Source organism: Rhamphochromis longiceps, linkage group LG5, assembly GCF_057381845.1.
Source record: "Rhamphochromis longiceps isolate RC_006_pf linkage group LG5, R_longiceps_female_GT1.1, whole genome shotgun sequence".
NCBI classification, from domain to species: domain Eukaryota; kingdom Metazoa; phylum Chordata; class Actinopteri; order Cichliformes; family Cichlidae; genus Rhamphochromis; species Rhamphochromis longiceps.
In genome coordinates, this window is record NC_140561.1 from 18,889,019 (window position 1) to 18,910,928 (window position 21,910).

Consider the following 21,910-nt stretch of genomic DNA (forward strand, 5'->3'; position numbering starts at 1 on the left):
AATCATAAATGACTAAGTAGTGTGTTACTTCATCTCACACCGTTTTCTGTATTTGTGACGTTTATATAAAAATTCTAGCATCAGCACATTTACTCTAAATGTAAAACCAAAACACTTAACTTCATAATTAATATTTTGTTAGCTCCTCTTCTTATTTCTCAGTCATATTTTGTATGATCGTATGCCATCCTTGCTCTTTCAAAGGTAAATGGCACAAAAGGCACATGATCAGTTGTGTCCGAGGACGACCAGAGAGTGTGATAGTGAGCCAGCATCTTGAAAATTAATAATTCAAGCAACGATATGGCCATAATTGCGTACATTTACATCAATTTTTTTCTACCTTGACATGTCAGAATGTCTTCAGGAAGTATTTGTATTACAAAGATTCCGTCACAACACACAATATAAGCTAATTAAACTCAACAATACTCAAACAATAATCTTTATTTATCTCCACAGGGAAAACACTTTCACAGATTTCTTTTTAAAACAGCAACATAACACAATAACTCCACTTAAACTACTGTAAATGATAAATAAAAAAGACAGTAAAAAAAGAGACACAAAGGGTAACATGATTGTGGTCTGTTTTTCTTTTTGTAAACTAGACACCTGATTCGTTTTGCAAACTCTGGTCCATATTTTATTTAATTTCAAGTCTGACTTTTCACAGGTCCAGTGGTGCAAATCACAATAAATTAAGATAAATAGATTACTGTGAGAGACCAGTCAGTGTGTATCTGTAGCTGAATTCGCTCTACATGACTCGGATTCTCAAATATCTATTATTTGAAGTTTGTTTGGTTGAGAGTGGTGGGCTTGGAGTGTTTGTGTCTACCTCAGTGTCAAACTATTACTGCTGCTAACAGAAAGGTTAGTGAGCTGCTCTCTCAGACGCAGGTAAAGGCACAGATAAGTTCAAAACATTACAATTTGGCACACTAATAGCTGCCAAGCCTCAAGCCTCTGCTCAATTTGCCACCATCCCACATGGATGAGTTAGTGTCTAGTTTCAACTAGCTGATTAAGTCTGTTAATTCAAGTCAAATGTTTCTGTAGCTGTGCCAGTTGTAACAAGTATAACACTGAGACAAATTTGCCTGCATAAGTATGTGATAAAGAGGTCAAACCTGGGATCTTGAAATAAAGCAGCACAAGTTCAGTAAAACTGTGACTTCATTAATCTCAGGCATCATGATAAAAAAAAAAAACAACAACAACCCAAACACACAATTAAAGGATGTGTTGCTAATTTACATTATTTTGACGGTAGACTCCTTTCCTTCATACAGGTAGAATGAAAATGAGTATATTAGTTTTCCAACTAGCAAACAGCAGAAACTTAGTTTCTCTGTCTGGGGGTACATTTCTCAAAATGATTAATTATTTGGTTTGTTTTAAGCTAGAGATAACCACATCTATGTTACATTAAGGCCGTGCTAACACGTGTATTTTCTTGTTTTAAATACATTTATACATCATGTCCACATTACTGCATTTAAGGCACCATAAAGCATTATTTTTTTAACCCTGTTTAATTCTGCATGTTATAGATGCAGGACGCACATCCATTGTGTTTTAAAACAAAAACATGTTAGTGTGGATCTAAAGTACCTAAGGTAGTTCAATACCAATCTGGCATTATCAATTCATCCCAGATTCATTTCTAATACAACTTTACATCTGACTACACTATGCACATTTTGGTAGCTGATTCTTTGTAGGATCTCATGTCATCTCTTCCTCCATTTTTCATTTTGTTCGATTGCTTCAGATGTGAAGGAATGATAAGAAACCTGCAAGGTTTAATCAATGGATTGACCTAAATTTAGCTGGCTGCTTCATTAATAGTGATTCACTGGCATTCAGATCAATGCTTAACCTATAAATATTAAAATGGCCAAAAAACAAAGAAAATCAAACAAACACTGCACTCACATTTCTGAGGATGTCTGATTTATGGTAACCTGGAAACTATAGTTAGTGCTGTGCCATGTAACATTGTTTTGTAAGACGCTCCAATTTTTTACTCCAGGATAACAAAAACTTTCATGAGAAGTCCTTTTAGAAATAAAAAATTCCTCTATATCAATTTTCTATCTCACTTTGGTATAATGGGAAAATATGCTGCCTTTACATTAACAGAGTTAAGTTTGGCATCCAAGTTTCTTCTCTTTATACTTGGCTGTAAAAGTGAGAGGCGTCCTCTCCAAACCAGCGGCCTTGAGCACCCTCTACAGCTCTGTGGAGAGTTCCTCTCTGAATAACCTGGAAATGATCAACAGAAAGAAAAGATGAACATGTTGAGACGTACGTACAGCAGTGAAAAGCAGCATATTCTCCCTGTCGCAGCAACACAAAGTAATTGTTCACTTTCACTTCAAACAGCTGCCAGCATTTAAAAACTGAGACAGGTGAACAGTGTTACTGTGTCAGATCATCACAATGCAAACATTTTGTCTGTATCATATCAGCATTTACGTATTGTTCAATTTCTCACCTACTTATGACTCTATTAAAGAAAGCAGAATGAAATGCTTTGAAAACAAGAATAAGCTTAGCTCATTTACCTGCTCATGGTACTGCTGAGTTTGGTAGCAGGGCGACTCTCCGACAAACACGTTTTTCATCCGCACTGCTCCCTGTCTGTCAAGGGAACGAGACCTGGGCGCTCTTTGCTGACTGCGTCTGTGCCACGACTTTAGCTGTTCGTTCACTGCTTGTCGTGGGAGACCATTAGCGTGGCAGTGTGGATGGTCCCAATTTGCTGGCGGGGTGATTCTAATATCAGGAGCAAAAGGCCTCTGTACTCGCTGGTGAGGTACTGCAGTGTCTTTATATCTATAATCATATCTATTCGAGGAACAAGGAGCTTGCTGGGGGAAATAGCTCCGTGGTATATCCATCTCATTGTAGATCAGTTCTTCATTGTAATAGGCTTTTGGAATACCAGGACTGGGCTGCTGCCGGGGATTACGGTAAAAGCCAGCATGCGGGAAAGCTTGAGGTCCATAGCTGCCAACTGGGCTGGGGAGCAGGAATGCAGATGGAAATTGTTTGGGCAAATCACCGGTCAATTCCCGACACGGGGAGCTATTGTAAGAAGGAAACGAGTTTTCAGAGTTGCTGTCCTCAGAGCTAGCATGGCTTCTGTAGTTCAGTGTAGGAGATGGAGTCTCTGGTAAAGTTATTGAGTATTCGGTCAGCCGCCTCCTCGGGCCTCGGGGGCGACCACGCTCCTTTTCAAATGCAGAGTCAGGAGAGGACAGCCTGTGCAAACCACAATACTTATAACAAACACAATAACAAAGCTACTTTGCAAAGAAACTGCGTGAGGCTTAAATAACTTTAACTATATTCTTAAATAATCCATTCTGTAAAGGAGCACCACACAGGGTGCAATTTCAACATGCAGATGTGTGTGAGGTATAGCTACCTGAGGGAGAGCTGTCTGTGCACTCGCATCTCTGGGGTGGAGGGTGTACTGTTTGACTGGGTGCGACTCAGCTTTAGATGGGAAAGTTGAACAGGCAGAGCCAACTGTGCTAAACAAGCTTCCAAGGGTGGCAAAGACTCAGGTTTGGCTGGGCTGCTGAACACACAACATAGGAGAGTAATTAATTAATATAACAATATATCTTATGAATGGTTAATGTGGGTACTACATGAAGGGTGGACAGTGTGGACATATACACGCACACACACTTTGATAAATGCATTTTGACATGTCAAACATTGAGTGATTTAATACTGTGGCAAACAGCAATTGTTCCTTTTAGAAATGAAAACAAATAGAAGAATACACATTATCAGGGGCAGGAGTTTCTATATATAATTATGTAAAGAGTTACAGTTGGCTCTGCACACTGACTGCTGCAAAAACAAATGGCAGTATTGACATGTTCTATTTAATTCAGAGCATTAATGGTTGTAGTGAAAACAAGGTTACTTTTTAAAAATGGCTTCTCTAAAGTAGATGAAGATGACCTGTTTTGAAGTAAAGGAATTTCTTACACTGTTAACGTGTTAATTAACAGTTTCCTTTTAGATTTTAGAAGTGAAAGGATGTTTTTTTGTTTTTTTAAATCTCATTTGGTCGTCGGGTTCTTTGGAAAAAATCCAACTGGATTCCTTCCAAAGAATCCAACGTTCGTTTACATAACATCACAAATCATAATTTGTGTTTCCAATTCCAATCCTCACAACTTGATAAACAGGAAAGGAGTTATAATGGATAGCCTGGGTTACCTCATCTTGACGGACGAGTGCGACTTCTTGCTCTTCTGGTAGGGCTGGTCAAGACTTGACTCGGTCCATGGGGAGTGCTCGATGGGAGGAAGGTCATACGCTGGCCTCGAGGTAAAGCTCAAGTCAACGCTTGGATGGGGAGAGTGACTCAGGTTCAGCTGCAGGGACTGCGGAGTCACACATGGAGAAATGTAGGCGCCATCCACGCAAGACTGCGTGGACAGAGGGAGCAGCTGGGGAGGATCCGTCTCTGCTGGATAAGGGAGTCCTGAAGAAGGCTGTGAAGACTGACTTGTGACTTCTAGGAAAAAACAGAACAAACCCCCCCCACAAATGATGCGCATGGTAAAGAATTTTGCATGGATAACATTTATTGTCACCACAGACTCTCTACCTTTGTGAATGACACTATTTAGGAAACATTTGAATTCTCGTGAAGTTTCTGTGGTTAACTAGTCATCTAATAAACTCTGTGAGGGTTTTAAACCAAAGAAAATGAAAGAAGGAAAAAAGTGCTTTCAAAGAAATAAGCAAAAACCTTACCTTCATCTTGCACAACAGAATCAGATAGAGAGCTGTCATCAGATGTGCCAAGATCTAAAAAAAACAAAACCGAAAGACACTCAGTATTAAAATTAAACATTTCTATGAAGAGCCGTTATGATTTGAATTGTCACCTTACCTTGTTGCGTAACACTGAGGGCAGGGAGTGGTGATGATCGGCCATGCTCCAGTCGAAGGCTGAAGGCCGTCTCTTGTAGATGCTCGAGTTTCTTCTCCTCTCTTTTGCACTGCTGCAGGCGGCTCTTCCTCACAGACTTGCTCAAGTTTTCCTCTTCACAGAGCTTCCGTGCAGCTTCATATATCTTCATCTGAAGCGCTAGAGAAGCGTCGACTGAACTCAATTTTGAATCCTGCAAAGGTTACGGCAGTTTAGCAGAGAGACAGACAACAACAAGAGGACACTATTCCATTGTGCAGTCTCCAAATTTGGCTTATACCTCTGCTCCTCGAGGGATTTTGAGTTCGTCAAGTTTAAACGCAGCTCCAACGCGGCGGTGAACCTGCGGGGCCTTCTCTCCTGGCTGCAGAGGATAATCTTCTGACAGCCGGCCCGTCAGCTCCTAAACAATATGTAACTAATTAAAATCCAAATGTCCCTAAAGCAACATCTCAGCATGAATGAAAGTTTAGTTTTATAAGGATACACAGAAGCTTGGTTAAATGGTCAATCAAAACAAGGCTTCTTTTAAAAATCAACACCGATAAATCTCTTCAGTTTTGTTCCTGGCAGTTTTTTTTTCCCCATTCAGTTTACTCAACCATCTCCATGTTGTAGTTCTGAAATGGTGTACAAGTATCTACCTCTTATCTCTTTACATGTTCAGACTTATAGGTGCAGAGACGTGGTTGCACAATTTTGCATTTGCAGAGATTTTCTTTCACAACACATTCTTTGGGTTTCACTTTCCCACTGTATTAAGTACCCGTGTCTTCACTGAACCCAGAGAAAAGCAAAGCACTGTTTCCGATTTCATTAAAGATCAGACAAAAGAGGCTCGTACTTTGAGTTACTCAAAGTCAACCGCCTTTACAGACAGACAAAATCTCACGTGTAGCCAATGAGCTTACTTATTCTTTTGTCACCGAGTTCTGGGAGAGGTATCATGACTCTCATTAGTTCGCCTAGAGCATGTCCCAACAGGACTGCCTTGCCCAAGTGTCAGCAGGAAAGAATGATCTGGCCTGGGATTTTACCCCGGAGCACCCATGCACGTCATGAACATGCCTGAATCTGTGTGTCCAGTTGGGAAATTTCTAGATTTCATTTCATAGAAAAGAGAAAAGACTTAACATGAAAAATAACGACGTGAAAAAATAACGACGTGAAAAAAAGTCTCATGCTGGATCCAAACTGAGGCTGAAACTGCTTAAAAGTCTTTAACAGCTATAATGCATTCATACACTACAGCCACATTACATGGACTGATTTCTCTCCACGGTCTATCTGAAAGGAAATGGGATAACAGAACAGGTACGATGGATAACGGAGATAACCTTGAAAATGCATTAGTTAGAATTGGTGTTGGCCTTATTCCTTTTAAATGGCCTAAAAGGAAAAGAGAGAATAGCTGAGATGACGTCTCAGTCTCACTGCGGCACTGAACTATTTTGAATGACTCACTTTTGAAATCGGCTAAAATTTCATATCTTTTCCTGTGATTTGAAAATTCTCTGTGATGGACTGGAGACCTGACTAGAGTGTACCAGATCTTGTTTACTTCAACTCACAAAAAAAAAAAAAAAAAAAAAATCAAACCTTTACTGTCATTCAATCTCCTGGAACTTTTAGTTCACACTTTAATATTCTCCTGCCTTGATTATTGCAATTCACTTTTCAATTTTGCATCTCTCAGTCCTTCATAGATTATTTCCAACTGGTGCAAAATATAGCAGCTAGGCTGCTAACAAAAACTAGCTGTGATCCTCTAACCAGGGTCTCCTAACTGCCCGTCGCTCTGGTTTTAAAACCAGAGGTGATTGTTGATCAGTTCCAGCTCATCTGCAACCATGTATTAGATAAGTGATTAAAAAGGATGGAAGGGTTGATTTGGAAATGGAGCATGTAAAAACTGCAACCTATGACTGTCCTGTGATTTCGCATTAGCGTCCCATCCTCAGTCACTTTGCATTCATACATATTTGTGCATCCACTTGTGCTACCAATATTGTCATTAAACAAACACGAAATGTCCCTCCTGCAGGTCACTTAACACGAAAACATAACAAGAAAACTGCCCCACCACTTTAATCCTTCATAAACGGAGGCTGAATCATCTGCAGTGTGCTTCCAGTGTGAGCAAAAGCTGTACTTGTGACAGCTTGCTTAATTTCCTAACAATTGTCTTTACTTTGTGTAGATCTACTTAAACCATTAAGACTTTAATGAAGAGATGAATTAGATGTGACTCATTTGTTCTGTGACATGTTTCATTGTGATATGCAGCCTCGCCAGGTTTTAAACGGTTGATCTGTGGATGACCAGTGGAGTAAGCGTTACTTACAGCTTCTCGGATGCACAGTTTCCTCAGCTCATGTATGCACATCTCTAACTTCTCTTGGAGCTCCTGGTGTTTGATCTTTATGGCCCGTGTGTGTGTGGTCACATCCTTTGTGTGGGTTGTTGGGCTGTCAGACCCTGCAATAGCAAAGGAGCATATGAACAAATCTGAGATGATGTGACATTCATGTATTTCTTTATTTAAATACATAATAAATACAAAATATATTATATTTGATGCATGTGTTTTTGGGACCTCAGCATCATCGATGTGATTTTTCCCCCCCAGAAAAATCTGAGATATATTTAATTTCTTTTTTTTTTTTTTTAGAAAAATGTGTTAAAAGGTTCAATAAACACTCCACTTTCAAAGAAAAATAATTTTCTGTCAGTTACTTGATGGTTAAGACTTTACAAGGTAAAGCAAAAGCTTAAATCTCCAATGACACTTAAATCCAAAAGAAAAAAAAGTAATTAAAAGCACCTGTGACAACTGTAACTTAAGCAGAAACTCAGTGATGATTGTCATTGTGTATCAGCAAGATGACAGAAACACTACCAAGAACACCCGAGAAAAATGAGATTTGAAATCTTAGACCGAGATTTGAAATCTTAACAGCGGTTACACAACATGTACAATAATTACACACATATGAAGGGAGAGGAATAGTAAACTTCAGAGCTAAAGAAACATCTAAGCATGCTACTGTCCAACTCCAATGGAGGTCAAACAGGGACAGCCATAAGATTCACAGCCTGATAAGTCAGCCTCCAACTTTTAAAACATCTTGAATTTAATTTCATAAAATGTGGTGGGCCTGTGACCCCAAAACGGAATAACAGCAGAAAATGAATGGATGGATGGATGGATGGCTAAAGAACTCAAATAAACCTGTCCAAATAAACTAAAGGAAAATAGATGAAAAGCAGTGAATCGTCTAAAACACACAATATTTAATTATTTTCACCTGATATTTGACATCACTCATAAAGGTAAATACAGAAAACAGTCAGCTCTTCTTAAAGATACCAAAGCACATACACGTTGCTGGTTCATTGGCTGAACCAAGACAAATTTGATTCGATTCCAAAGAAGAGTCCTGCAACAACTCCCGCCTTTGTGAAGCTTAACATGCTCAGTTTCTGTTGACATTGTGTTGCAGATGTGTGGTTTCAGCACCATCCTCATTTTGCTTCTGAAATGTGTTGTGCTAAAGTGACAACTCTGTGTGCACAAAAATGCCTGGATCTTAAAAGAAATTCACCACAAAAACAAGAAACTGATTAAAGACACTAAAAATCATTCAATGTCATACTTACAGAGAAGTCAGACTACTATGGAGATACAAATTCAATTGTACTCACATATTTTATCTGTACTGTGCCGTTTAAATCTAGTTTTTTTCCTGGTGTGTATATAAAAGGGTTGTTTATGATGTATACTTTTATGTCTGTAAATCTATTCAGTCATATCATTGAAGCAGATTAACAATGGAGGCCACTGAAACTAAAAGCAACAATAACAGTGGACAGAAGAACGAATCCTTTGTTTTATCTGCTGTTTTAATTAGTAACACTGAAGAAAAATAACCGTCAGCTTCTCTGTAACTATAAACAACGCGAGCGTTCGACTGGTGCTGTCTGTAGCCTTGGTGACTAATGCCATTAGGTCTCCGGCTTATGGGAGTGGTTTCAGGCATCATCCATTAAGCACCACATACCTTCAGAGATTATTAACAGAATCCCTGCAGGTACTGACAAACATATGAGGCGCGACAGGAGAAAAAAGAAAAGAAAAAAAGAGTGACAGCACTACAATAGGCTGAGAAATTCCTCTTCCTCACAGTCATAATCACCCTATTCTTTCTGGTGTGACATTTTTTCATTGTATAGAACAAAGATCATGCGGCTCAATTAGGGCGTGAGGAATTTCAGAGGGGCCACAGCAAATCAGCAGAAACTAATGTGTGTGCAAAAACAAAACAGCTAATGTTTGCCGTTAATTATATGATACTGTGAGGAAGATAACCAAAGTGGAGAGGCAACTTTACTGACACCCTGAAGTAAACTGTGGCAATCCTTCCCCCAAAAATGACAGAATACAAAGACCCGCATGTTTACCAGGGCTGAACTTAAAATGCCCAGTTGCGCCTTTGGGCAGGCAAATTGTTTAACCTCTTCCACCCTGCATTTGTGACCAACAAGCAACTCGCCCTGCTCTGCTATGATCAGTATGTGCGCTGCATTGTTGGACTTCATTCCTACTGCACCAAATTCATGAAAGCTGTAGCTGGATATTTATTAAAGTTGTTCAATAACAAAAATGTCTATTTACTCACTGTTACAAGATATTATTAGATCTTGACAAGTGAAAATGTTTTTACATATCATTATGTCCTCCTAAGGGGCATTACTCATATTTCAAAACTCACAAAGTTGTTTGAATTGACCCTAAAGTTATGGAACTGTAACAACTGAAATAAGATGCTTTCATGTGTAAATAAAACAAAAAAGTGGTTATAGAGTTAGGCAGACATAACCTCTTTTAGCTATTCCTCATCTCTGTTTACATCTCTGAATACAATGGCTACTACAAGCATACCGTCCAAATTTCTGACCCAAGTGTCAGCAGCAGTTGCATTGTGTAGGTTGTAGGCAGCAAAAGGTTTCCATGAATGGGAAGAATGAAAACTATGGTCTCTGCTGCACTGATTTCATCCTGTTGTTTGTTTAACTTGGTAGATAACATCTACCTGACCTTGAATGGGAAGGAATGACTTCTTAAAAGTGAAAAGTTAGTGGAGATTATTTTATCGAGAACATAACTGATTTTTCTGCTACCAGGGTATAAGTCCATGTTTGGATGAATTCTGTTATTTTCTAAAAGGATACTGTTTTGCTAAGTTAGCAGTGATCTCAAGAAATCATCGACACTGTTGCTTAAAAATACAATATACTTTAGGTTTTACTAAGAGTGACTTGAAAGCATGTGCTGTGATAAATTTATCTGGTTTGATGTGTTTGCTCAGTTTCAGCACTCGTTTACGGCAAAAGCAAGGCTTTACTGGGAAAAATGACTTTATGCTTTACAGGTCAGATGTGGGTTTCAATGCCTGTTTCAAATCGAAATAGTCTATTACCATTTTGATAATTGACACACTGCATGGGAAAAACCAAGCAAAGACGCAGATGAGAATCATTGCAATGATGCAATCAAGAACAACCGTACTTTCCAGTAGTTACAGTGTTGATCTTATTTTAACTGTCTGCAATACAGGGTGTATCAAAAGAATCTTCCAAAGTGCTTTAATTCTGCATCCGTTCACTGGTAATGATCGAAACACACCGTTAAAAAGAGGGGATTCATGGAGTTTGCATGGACATAGATTGACATAGATCCTGACCTTGTATGTCAAACAAAGTTTACTCCATCTTACTGCAAAGGTCCATTACCTTTGAAATCAGATGATTCTTTTTGCATTTCTCAATTACCCCCCCCCACAAAAAAAAGTAGTTTACTGCCGTATAAATTGCAAACGAAGCACTCTTGTGTTACAGGTCCTCGCCCAGCAAACTGGACATGAGGGGAACATCAGTGCTCAGTGTAGTCACACACATGTAGGAGTACGACCTGACTAGTTCATAGGTGTCAAACTCTGGCCCGCGGGCCAAATTTGGCCCGCAGCCTAATTACATTTGGCCCGCGAAGCCAAACCAAATTACTATTAGAGCTGGCCTACTGGTATTATACAGCTAATATATATATTGTTTAGTATTAAGCTTTGCTTGTTCCATATTCAGTTTTTCAGCAAAACGTGTTTGAGTCCATAAGAAAAGATTCATTCTTATATCTGGAGGAATAAATATATTTCAATAAATATTAACGTTAGCCCGCGACTTTGTTCCAGTTTTGAGTTTTGGCCCACTGTGTATTTGAGTTTGACACCCCTGGACTAGTTAGTCAGTTAGTGAGGCCGATGACTTTTCAGTCTTCAGCCTGTGGAAATAAAGCTGTGTGGATTGTAATTGACTGACAGTTTTGTATAGTTTTAAGTATTCGCATTGTTACTAAACCACAATATTTCAAAGAATGGACACGGTTTGACATCTTCAAGTAAAAAAAAAAAAAAAAACAAGTGAAAAACTAAAAGACAGAACAACAAAGAGTCATTACTGAAATTAGTTTCTTTGTATGTTAGTTGTTTTGAAATGCGAGGAAACAAAAAAAAAGGTGAAGAAATTAAAAGTGGTCTTTCACATGGCTTTTTCATGCTGAGTTACAACTGTCATCTCTGTCTAGCACTTAACTCTACTTCCTACTTTCACATTAATGAAAGCATCTGAGGTTGTTAAAGTTGCCCAGTTTGTTCCTCCTGCCTGTAGCTGTTCTATACTGACACAGACTCAGGGGAACAGTTTGAAATCTCAACTCTATATCAAATGTAATGATCATATTGCAATGTGCAATGATTAGAGTGCATAGTTTTTTTTACTAAGCGTGCTATGACATTTAAAAATAAATAAATGCTGAAACACTGATTTTTTGTTTGTTTTTACCTGAATGAAGAATGATGCCGCTGTCAGTGTCGCTGATCTCCCCGTTCCCCTCCATGTCAGTAGATGGTCTTCCTGTTCCTGTTCTTCAGTGGAGGCAAAAGATAATGTCACATACCATGTCCTTCTGTTACGTAAGTAAGAATTTCATTTTCATTTAATTTAAAGTGACAGCCTCTTTTTTTCTTTTTCTTTTTAGTGTCATAGCCCTGAATTGGACAAAGCAAGTGTTGGCAAATTTGATACAGAATTTGGGAGTTTATTCACAAAGCCTGCGACCTGAGATAATCCAACAGCAAGGAGAAAAAACTGAGAATAATCCTAAATAACTAGACATTATGCTTCAAATAAAACCAATAGCGTAATTAAAAACAAACAAAAAACCTAAAACCAAGGAAAACATCATTAACACACAAGCTTCGCAAAGACCGCCCATTACGTAATCTGTGACCTGTTACTTAAGTGATTCAGGTGTGACTTGCCTCTTTGAACTCTTAGACAGGTGTAGTCACAGTCTTCCACAGCACACGTTTGTGTAGCATGAGTACACATATGTGTTGTCAAGTCTAGGGTGTTTCCTGTGACGGCCTGTTTGTTAAGCTCTGATGTCATGATTGCCACTAACTCACTCAGTGTCATAGCTGGCTCACAATGCATGAGTTATAAATCCATCTGGTGGCAAATAAAAACTGGGAAGTTTAATAATTAACTGAGTGAACAGAGGAATGCCACTGTGGTTGCATTCCAGCACACAGGCTTGGTTAACTTCAGCTAAGACTAGAAAGCAAAGGAACAACTACCCAAGGTAAAGTCAGCTATGTCATACAAGAACCAGTTTAATGTTAGTCGATCTATTGGGTAAACACCAGGAAACATGCAGAGATCTTCAAAAATAATTAAATAAAAATAAAAGTATCCCATTATCTTATCCTATTCTAAAAATGACATAACCATGACATACATCCACAAACCTGTGACTGTTACCTCCACACCTCTGAATCACAGATAACTGCCAGGTGTTTTTGCACAGTTACAGCAAAACAGTAAAAAGCCACCTCATCACTGAGCACTGACATCTCAAACCAAGCAATTAAAATAAATAAATAAATAGACGCAGCCACACATCTTTGGCAGATACACCGACACAATCTTTAAAATCCATAGGTCAGGAGTGCCACCAAATTTCATGCGACTGTCTGGACCAACATAATCATACACAGTACACAACAGTTTTTTGTTTTTAACTACACTTGCATACTGTTAAAGTACATGCAAGTCAAAATGATAAATAAACCCACTTCTAATTGGGCCTCAAAACAGACCCCTTACTGGGAAGAAGATTTGCCAAGGATATCTCCATAATCCTAACACTGATTTAGCTGTTTGACTAATAAACAACGCTGCACAGCAGCAGGAACAGCTCGTTACAACCCTGAGAGAAGTGAACGAGACTAAAGCGATGTGTCACAATCTTATCAGTTTCTAGCCCAGAGATAACCAAGGAGGGAGCAACGAACACAGCATTCTCATTTTATACACATTAATGGTCCACATCTGTGGAAATGGACTTAAATGATGCAGCAAAACTTTAAGATTTATAGCAAAGTATGCCAAAGACGCCCCTTTCAGAACCACTGGACTGATCAATCAATGTTCTTTCAATGAAGCCTTAACAGCCACCACTAATTCTATTAGCCCAAATAATGTCAGTACAAACAATTCAGTTACTGAAACAATTAGTCTGCTTTATTCTGAGACATTTTAATCAACGGTATGATTATTCAACGTTGATTTTCATTTCCAACAATACACCAAAGCATATCCTTTACATTAAAATCTGGGGAGTCCAGTTATATGCCTTGGAGCATTTTTGAGTTTTCCGTTTCCCACTTGGCAAGTTGAAGTCAAGTTAAAATCCCCAGGAAATAATCTGCACTCATCTATCCTCCACGCATGGATGAAGTTGCATTCTCAGTTGCAAGCGAACTGAAACTTGTCAAGTGTTTACAGGTAGGCATTTGGTTTGGTGTGATTTACCTGCCGGTAAAACATATTTTTCTTGTTTGTAATATTTTTTGAACAACTTTACATCCTTGAGGACAACTAATTAACAGTTTCAGTAAAAGAATTTCATTGTGTATAAGCATTCACATTAATAGTACAATTACAGATATTCTACATTAATCCAAGTTAACGCACATGGACGTTTGTAGGTTTTATGAAGAATGTCATTAGGACAAAAAAACAAAAAACAAACAAACTTACTTTACTTCATGGAAAACTCAAAAATCCAACCAGTGAAAAGTGTCCAACAGAATTCCCAACTTGAACGGCGATACACAAAACCTGAGCCACACAGAATCTGGGCAGGAGCGAGAGACTCACCGCTAAGAAAGCGCTGCTTGCTGAAGAGGTGTGGCCTCGGACAGCGAGGGCTGAACACTTGAGATGGTATCACATAACTCGACTCCTGTGTGAGCTTGAAACTGTGTCAACAACAATGACCAACACACCGAGAAATTACAAGTCACTTCATGCTCTTATCAGTCCACTTACAGATGGGTGGGGCCATCTTTGACTGAAACGTGCGTCTCATGACAAATGCAATATCGATTGGCCCCCTGACAATAACACTTTAATTCATTGATAAACAAATTGTTAAAAAAAAAAATAGACGGTAGACTTTTTTTGTTATTAGCCAAAACAAAAAAGCAAAAACATACTATTTTCATGCTCAAAAAATTGCAAATTTCTGTTCTCACATTTTATAGACCAAAAGATTAATTAGCACCAAAGTCATTCAAGAGATTAATCATGAGCTCATTATTTATTAGTAAGTTTATCTTTATCAGCAGCCGGATTGCAGCAGTCAAAGATCCTGGTTCACTGTGATTTGTTTAAGGGCTGGAAATTTGTTTGTGGGACAGAGCTCATATCTGGTTTAAATGACTCTATGACTTCATAACTGCATTTAAATGACTCGCTCACAGAGTTGGGCTTCTATTTTCTCACTATGATCATTATAAACTATTCCTAATAACTGTGAGAGTTTGAGGTAGTACAGACCAAAGATGAGAACACCAGAGTCAGTGCATGTTTACTGCCATCTCCTGGTTGATTAAAAGCAGAGAAAAAAAACAACAACACGCAATCATGAATTTTAAACTTTACTAGCATAGATTTTCGTGTGTCCCCTTAAACTTCCCCCACCTGTCTACCTACTTCCGGTCTACCCATGAGGCTTTTTTGCATCCACCTCTTTCTTCCTGCACTGAAAAGAGGGAAACAAATGGTACTGGCATAGTTCACGTGATTTACAGAGCACCTGCTTTGCATGGTTCACATTCATTCTGAATCTCAATATTCAGTTTGGCTTTCCAGGAATGTTGGTGCTCAGACACCCGCAAAAAGGTCCAGCAATTCCCAGACACTCGGGGATCAGATCTTAAATGACATGGCACCGAGAAAGCAGCAAGGTTTTGGTTCAGTGACTTCTACACTTAAGACTTCACACTGTGAGCACTACTCAACACATTTCACAGATACTAAGCCATGTCAGACTTTCAAGTTTGCCTTTGACTAGGTGGGTTTTTCTGCACTGAAGATTTCTGAGCACCTCAGACCCAGGAAAAATACCCTCCTCCCATTTAAATGCTTTTGCTCATTTAGGATTCATTTAATCAAGTATAATCTACATTTTTGTATATCAAATGATCAGAAATAACAGGAAAATGCATAGATTTCTGTTTAAGAAATAAGTGGTAATTATCCTTTCACGTGGAAAACTGCATACACAAACAGACGATATTTGGTGTCTCCTTCAAAAACAAAAGCTAAATGATTTTTAAAACACAATTCTTCTGCAGTATCAAAAGGTTTAAGCCTATTAGGTAATGCAGCCTAATAGACTTCAAATGTTTTCTAAATGGGAATTTCAGGAAATCTAGTTTCTCATGTGGCTCAACTGATCAGACAGGTCTTTCTGACAGTTTGCCCATCCCATTTATTTTAAGGCTAAATAAATATGAGTTCAACAGCCTTTTTTATGGTTTATTATAGCACTAGATGTATTAGTTGTATGACTATATTAAGCTATATTAGATGCATTAGTTTGACCTAATAATAATGCAAATAAAGGTTGTAGTTGGGAACAGTGCTTACCACCTACTTCAGTCAGCTGAGATTTTGTCTTTTTCAAAGCGCACTCATAAACAGTATTAAACATGGGCATAGCTTCCAGGTCTGCAAAGTAAAGGCAACATGGAATTCCCTTAAATATGTATTCATTTTAACTTCCACCAGTGACCTTGACTCCTATAGACATCTATGGGAAAACATCACCCCAACATCAGTAAACATATGAGTTTATGGGTTAAGTCACTAATTTCATGTCATACTGAATAAAGCACGAAGTTTAGTTTGGATAAATAACCCCCTGGCTATTTACTTACTGAGAAGCCAATAAGTGTGTGGTTTCTCATCGAATCGGCTTTCAAAACACCAAAATAGTGACATCATCATCTCGAGGCTTTAAAACAGGGCTTCAGAAACCACTGGTTGATGTCATAGAGGGTTAGCGTTTTCACAATACTAGAATTACAAACTCGATACCGATACACAGGAAAACACTCGACACTCAACAGCATTTTCAATACCACGACAAAGATTTTGTTCCCCTTAAGCAAAAACAGAAGGAATGAACTGATATTTAGAAAGTGTTCATTTTTTAATGTTTAATTATCCAAATTATAAGTTAGATTGAACAAAATTAGTATTTAAGATTACATTTTAAAATTGGAAAACTTCATTAGAGATCATGAAGTTAAATATATTTTAGAACCTACTTAGAAAAAAAAGGTACAGAAAACAACACAACACCTAACATTTAAAGTGTGGTGTTAGTTGTGTTATGTTCACTGTGAAAGACTGAACCACCGGCCACTGCCTGCATTTTAAAACTGACCTCACAGCTGGCTACAACAAAATAACAAACATTTTAATAAATTATTGTAAAGGAAAAAAAGTCAAAGTTAATCATCTTGTCCACATGTGCCTGCAGCCTGTCATCCACCGTTCACATTGCTCTGTCTCAGTCTGCATCTTTTTACATCCTCAGCTCCGCTCTTCAGGCATGAAACCTGTCTGATTCTGCTGTTCTGCTCTGGATTTCACTCTTTATTTCTACTTTGATTTCCTCGCTGCTCTGCACAGCAAGCAACCCTCCAGGTTCCCAATGACAACATGATGATAATGTCGCTATCGGGCAATTGCTAACAGTTAAATGGATAAAGTGTGCACAGGCCAGGTTAACATTTCTAATAACAGTTTAATACTTCACTGTTGTTGAAACAGAAGCTTTACTGATCACTGAAATTCCTGTGTCTGTCATCCAGCAGCAGTGAGGTGAAATTGTACAGCTGCAAATGGCGATCTTAATTGGATATTAATTTTAGTATCTATTAATATGAGGCTTTAGATTTTTTTTTTTTTTGGTCAAACCTACAGTGGGTACGCCCATCTTTTACTTTATATGTGTGCACCTCATTTCTTTATAGAAATGGCTTTTTCCCTATTGCATGTTTAGTTAAGATTTACTCACTTAACAACTGAAAATACACAATATTTAAGGCTCAAGGAAAATCAAAGATCAGTTATAAAGTTAAATGAATGCATCCATAGTTAATGAGTAAATAATGCCATGAGAATAATGATCAAATTAGTAGTGATGAAGCATCCCTACCTATTACCAGCGCCTGTTAGTACAATACAGCAGCACATTATACAAAAACAAAACAACAACAAAACAGCATCAAATCATATACAAGAAATTAATTCATATTTTTTTAAGTACTCGTGTAAAACGCTACTGTTAAATTCTAGGATTCTCACAGGTTTTCCAAGACCGTCTGAGCCCATATAATACCCCGCACTGATCTGGGAAACTACAGTTAAGAGGAACTGAGAGAAAGCTGTAAATGAGAAATGTTTAGCCACATTTTAACAACTAGTCAAAGATGCAATTATAGTGTAACATTTCACAGTCAGAAGCGCATTAGTCACATCGCAGCTGTCCACCAACAGTGTGTTTAAGTCCATCATGCTTGATGTGATGACTAGTAAAACTGTTTCCCACAAAGATACCAAACACACAGCATCCAGAGTTATGGTAGCCAGTTGGTGGATGTCATCATGGGTAGTTTATATAAACCAGAAGTCCCAGCGAGACAGAGAGCAGGCTTTGTAAAGGAAACATAGCAGCTGGCAAAACAAATTCTTTAAATATTCTTGAGTCCTTTTTATAAGTGCATGGGCTAGACCGCCGCTGCCAATGCAGAATTATTAAGTGCCAGTCCTCAATACTTTAAAACTTAAGACAAATGTGTGCCAGTGAAACACTTTTTAAGCTGCACTAATAAACCACAAACCCTAAAAAAAAAAAGAAAATCAAAAAAATAAAACGCACAGGAAGAGAATCCTGTTTCAAACCTTCACACTTCTCACTGCCTGCAGCCAACTTAAGCTTCATGTTGGTTCAAACTCCAACAAACTAACGTACATGTGAGAAAAAACAAAACAAAAAAAAAACCCTAAACAAAACACTACATGCACACTTTGGCAGAAGAAAAGTCCCTGATTTGATCACTGAACAATTTGTTTATCACATGCAAACCAAGCATTAAAATTGTGGCCGAGAGGGAACAAGCCTAACACATTAAAAAGATGAGTATACAGTTATGGTTAAAGAGGGAAAAACGTATACCCTTAGCAGGTAAAAACAACCAGCAACAAATGACATATTACACAGTGTCATTATTTATTTAACAAAAACCAAATCAAAATTGAGAAGCAATGTGTGGAAAAACGAAGTTCAACCCACGATTCAGTAGCTGGCAGAAGCACCTTTAGTAGCAGTAACCTGAAATTACTTTTAGTTTCTTTATGACTATCAGTCTCTCACATCGTTGCGGAGGAATTTTAGCCCACTTTTCTTTGCAATCTTTACAACGTGGCTTCCGTTCATTGAGTCCCCCCCCCCCCCCCCCCACCCCCACACTTATGTACAGCTCTCCTCACTCCAGGTCCTGCTAGATTAATTAAATTGGTTTGAAGTCTGGACTTTGATTGGACCACTGCAAAACCTTGATTCTTTTCTTTTTCAAACATTCTGACATAGATTTGCTGCTGTGTTGCTGCAATGCTCACCATGCTTCAGCTGTCAGACAGGTGGGCTCATAATTTACTCTAGAATACTTTGGTATAGAGAGGAGTTCATGGTCAACTTGGTGACTGCTAGACGCCTTGATTATTTGGAGTTATTTGGCAAAACAAGCCCAAATCATCACCCCTCCGCCACTGTGCTTGACAGCTAATGTCTAGTGGAGGTGTTTGTGGAGGTGTTTGTGAAAGTCAAAGTCCAGACTTCAACTCAATTGAACCGCTGTGGCGGGATACAAGAGAGCTGTATATAAATGGATCATTGCTAACCTCAATGGTGCGAGTCATACAGAAACCTGAAGTTACTTCAAGTTATCACTATTAAAGGTGTTTCTTCTGGTAAAGGTGGTTTTACCATGACAGTATATTCTGTTTCAGTTTTCTTTATCTCTTAAATCCCAGTGTTATATTATATTTACACCAAATACCAAACACGTTTTTTATGGCCTCACACATTTAGTAAATTTTACACTCATTCTCTAACACTCAACTAGGGGTGACTGACACATCAGGAAACTTTAAGGTTTTATGTGGGTTTAAACAATGCTGGGCGGCACAGCATGAGTTTGTAATTACTGCTGCACTGGAGGGTCAGTGAAGTAGTAGGGGTTAAGCCACTTCTGTCTTTTGCCCTTGGGTCAATGCTGAGGAATGTGTGACTGCGGTAAAATTTCAATCAAGTGAAATGAGAAACTAACCAATGGGACGACTGCACAGGAGATAACCTTTGCATGGATCGGAGCATAATAGCATCAAACTTGGGAGTATGCCTAGTATTAACAATTCTGTAAACTGTGTGCACATTTCAAAAAGCTTGCAAAAGTACTTCATTAGGCTTGCATTTTATGATCAGACATGTTTACTCTTCCAGTCAAAGAGGATGTTGCAATCCGACAACTTCTGTGTACAGTCAGGGATCTGTAGACAGTTTATGGTTCACCTTCAAGCTTGACTTCTCGTTTGCAAACAATTGACACACCAATATTTTTTTAAACAGCTTTTTAAAGTAAATAAGTATCACATAAAAAATTAATTCACATTTAAAAAAAGAAGATAAACAGACTCCGTGATACTTAGTGTTTCAGGATCACTGGTTTATACACACACACACACACACACACACACACACACACTGAATACAAAAACAAATAAAAGTAAATCTAACTGAGAAAGGAGAGTGTGACTGTATCATCCACTCGCTCAGTCAGATGCACTGAGTTTGCTGGGCCTCATCTTTAGAGTTTCTCAAAGTTTAGGAACTTCTTCGCTTCAGTGGTCAGCTCTTCCCCAAAAATACTTTCACCCTCGGCTCACTGTTACCCAGCATTAAGTTAGGTTCAGCAGTTCTAAATAAACAACATGCTTCACAAAACTAGTTAAAGTAAGATAATAATTCTTAGCTTTCTTGCTCTTACCTTCGTAGCTAGTTAGCCTGCTAGCAGCATGCCTCATCTACATCCATACAATCTGCGCTCCATTGGCTCGCAGCCTCCCAGATTTGAGCTGGAAGTTTACTTTAGCTACAGTGAAAAAAAAAAGGAGTGGAAGAAAACAGAATCGAGTCCCAGCGTTACGTCAGTGTAGTCTAGCCGCTTGAATTAACAGGAAAACAACCATTAAGCTGAAGCTGAGTTCTCAAACCGCTAACTTTGTTGGAAAGCATACACCGAGCGCTCACTGAGGCAAAGGAACGCCGAGCTGCCTTCAGGTACCGTCGGAAACAGTTAGCACACGAGCCAACAACAAGTAAATACCATGGTAACCGCGTTGTGCCAAAAAGTGATCATCTTCTAAAAACTGATTTCCAGTGTTTCCATTTGTGTTTTTTTTATATGCAATGTCTTTACTTATATTGGTAAATAGACTAAATAAACAGGATTTACTACGTGGCTTTTAAATAAAGGATATATTACAGTCACTTTGCCAAAAACTGATTTCGGCTTCTACCTTGCAACAGAAATGTTGTTTGTGGCTCAAGATGATTCGATATCATTCATGATGGATACGTTTAACATTTGTTTTACATATTATTGCCAAACAAGTTATTTATACCACTTTAAATACAGACAATGGCTTTTTGGCAAATACCGGAAATCATTGGTAATATGGTTACCAATGATTCACATACATTTACGTGTTGTTTTCGAGCCACGAACTACTCGTGGTTTCAGCCCTGCTGGTTTGGTGTTTCTTACATGAAACAATATAGCAAGAAAAAAAAGCCGCAGTGTTGAGCAATCCTTCACCAGCAGTTAATTAAGTCTGAGATGTCCAGCAACACTTCTGCAGTTTGCATGACTCCTGCTGTGTTGTCACGGGGACATCCTGGGCTTCCTATTGATGCCAAATGTGTAGGGACTGGGCTAATATAGCACACAGAGTTTTTCAAAATGATGGAAATTACAGCTTCCATATTTTGTGGCTGCAAGGAAAGTTAAGTAACGCCTCCCCCCCCTCCCCCCCCCCAAAACAACAACAACAACAACAACAACAACAACAACAACAACAACAACAACAAAAATCAAATGAATGTAGTGTCATCTGGAAAGTGAGAACTCTCTCAAATATAATGAAACAAGGCTCACATATACGGATTCCCTTCACAGGTTAGTGTCCTGTGCGGCAGCTGAGAAACCAAATCTCACAACGCCAGAGCCCAAACTTATACGATACTAAAATAAAACATTCTTCTGCCTTTTTTCATCCAGTGATCAACCAAGACCTGATGTCCACTTAAAGGGACAGAAGATAAGAAATATATAATAAAAATTTTAAGATGATGCAAAATGTTTCTTTGAAACACAGTATTTACATGTTCTAAAATAAAAT

The 21,910-nt window shown here is 38.4% G+C and overlaps 1 protein-coding gene across 7 annotated transcripts; it reads right to left on the reverse strand.

Moving 5' to 3' along the window:
• Positions 1-432: 432 nt before the first annotated feature.
• Positions 433-20,784, reverse strand: inavab (innate immunity activator b). 7 transcript variants are annotated; one of them, XM_085406333.1, is made up of 11 exons: positions 20,497-20,784; positions 14,252-14,352; positions 11,870-11,947; positions 7,317-7,450; positions 5,253-5,375; positions 4,934-5,165; positions 4,795-4,848; positions 4,252-4,552; positions 3,440-3,595; positions 2,574-3,273; positions 433-2,271 (listed from the first exon to the last, which is right to left on the reverse strand). In XM_085406333.1, the coding sequence occupies exons 3-11, from the start codon at positions 11,922-11,924 to the stop codon at positions 2,179-2,181; spliced, it is 1,848 nt and encodes a 615-aa protein (XP_085262459.1). In that variant the 5' UTR covers positions 11,925-11,947; positions 14,252-14,352; positions 20,497-20,784; the 3' UTR covers positions 433-2,178. The 7 variants fall into 7 exon arrangements, with proteins under 7 accessions (XP_085262459.1, XP_085262458.1, XP_085262454.1 ...); XM_085406332.1 differs by having other exon boundaries at positions 11,870-11,952; XM_085406328.1 differs by lacking the exon at positions 14,252-14,352 and having other exon boundaries at positions 3,440-3,592.
• Between the last annotated feature and the right edge of the window lie 1,126 nt (positions 20,785-21,910).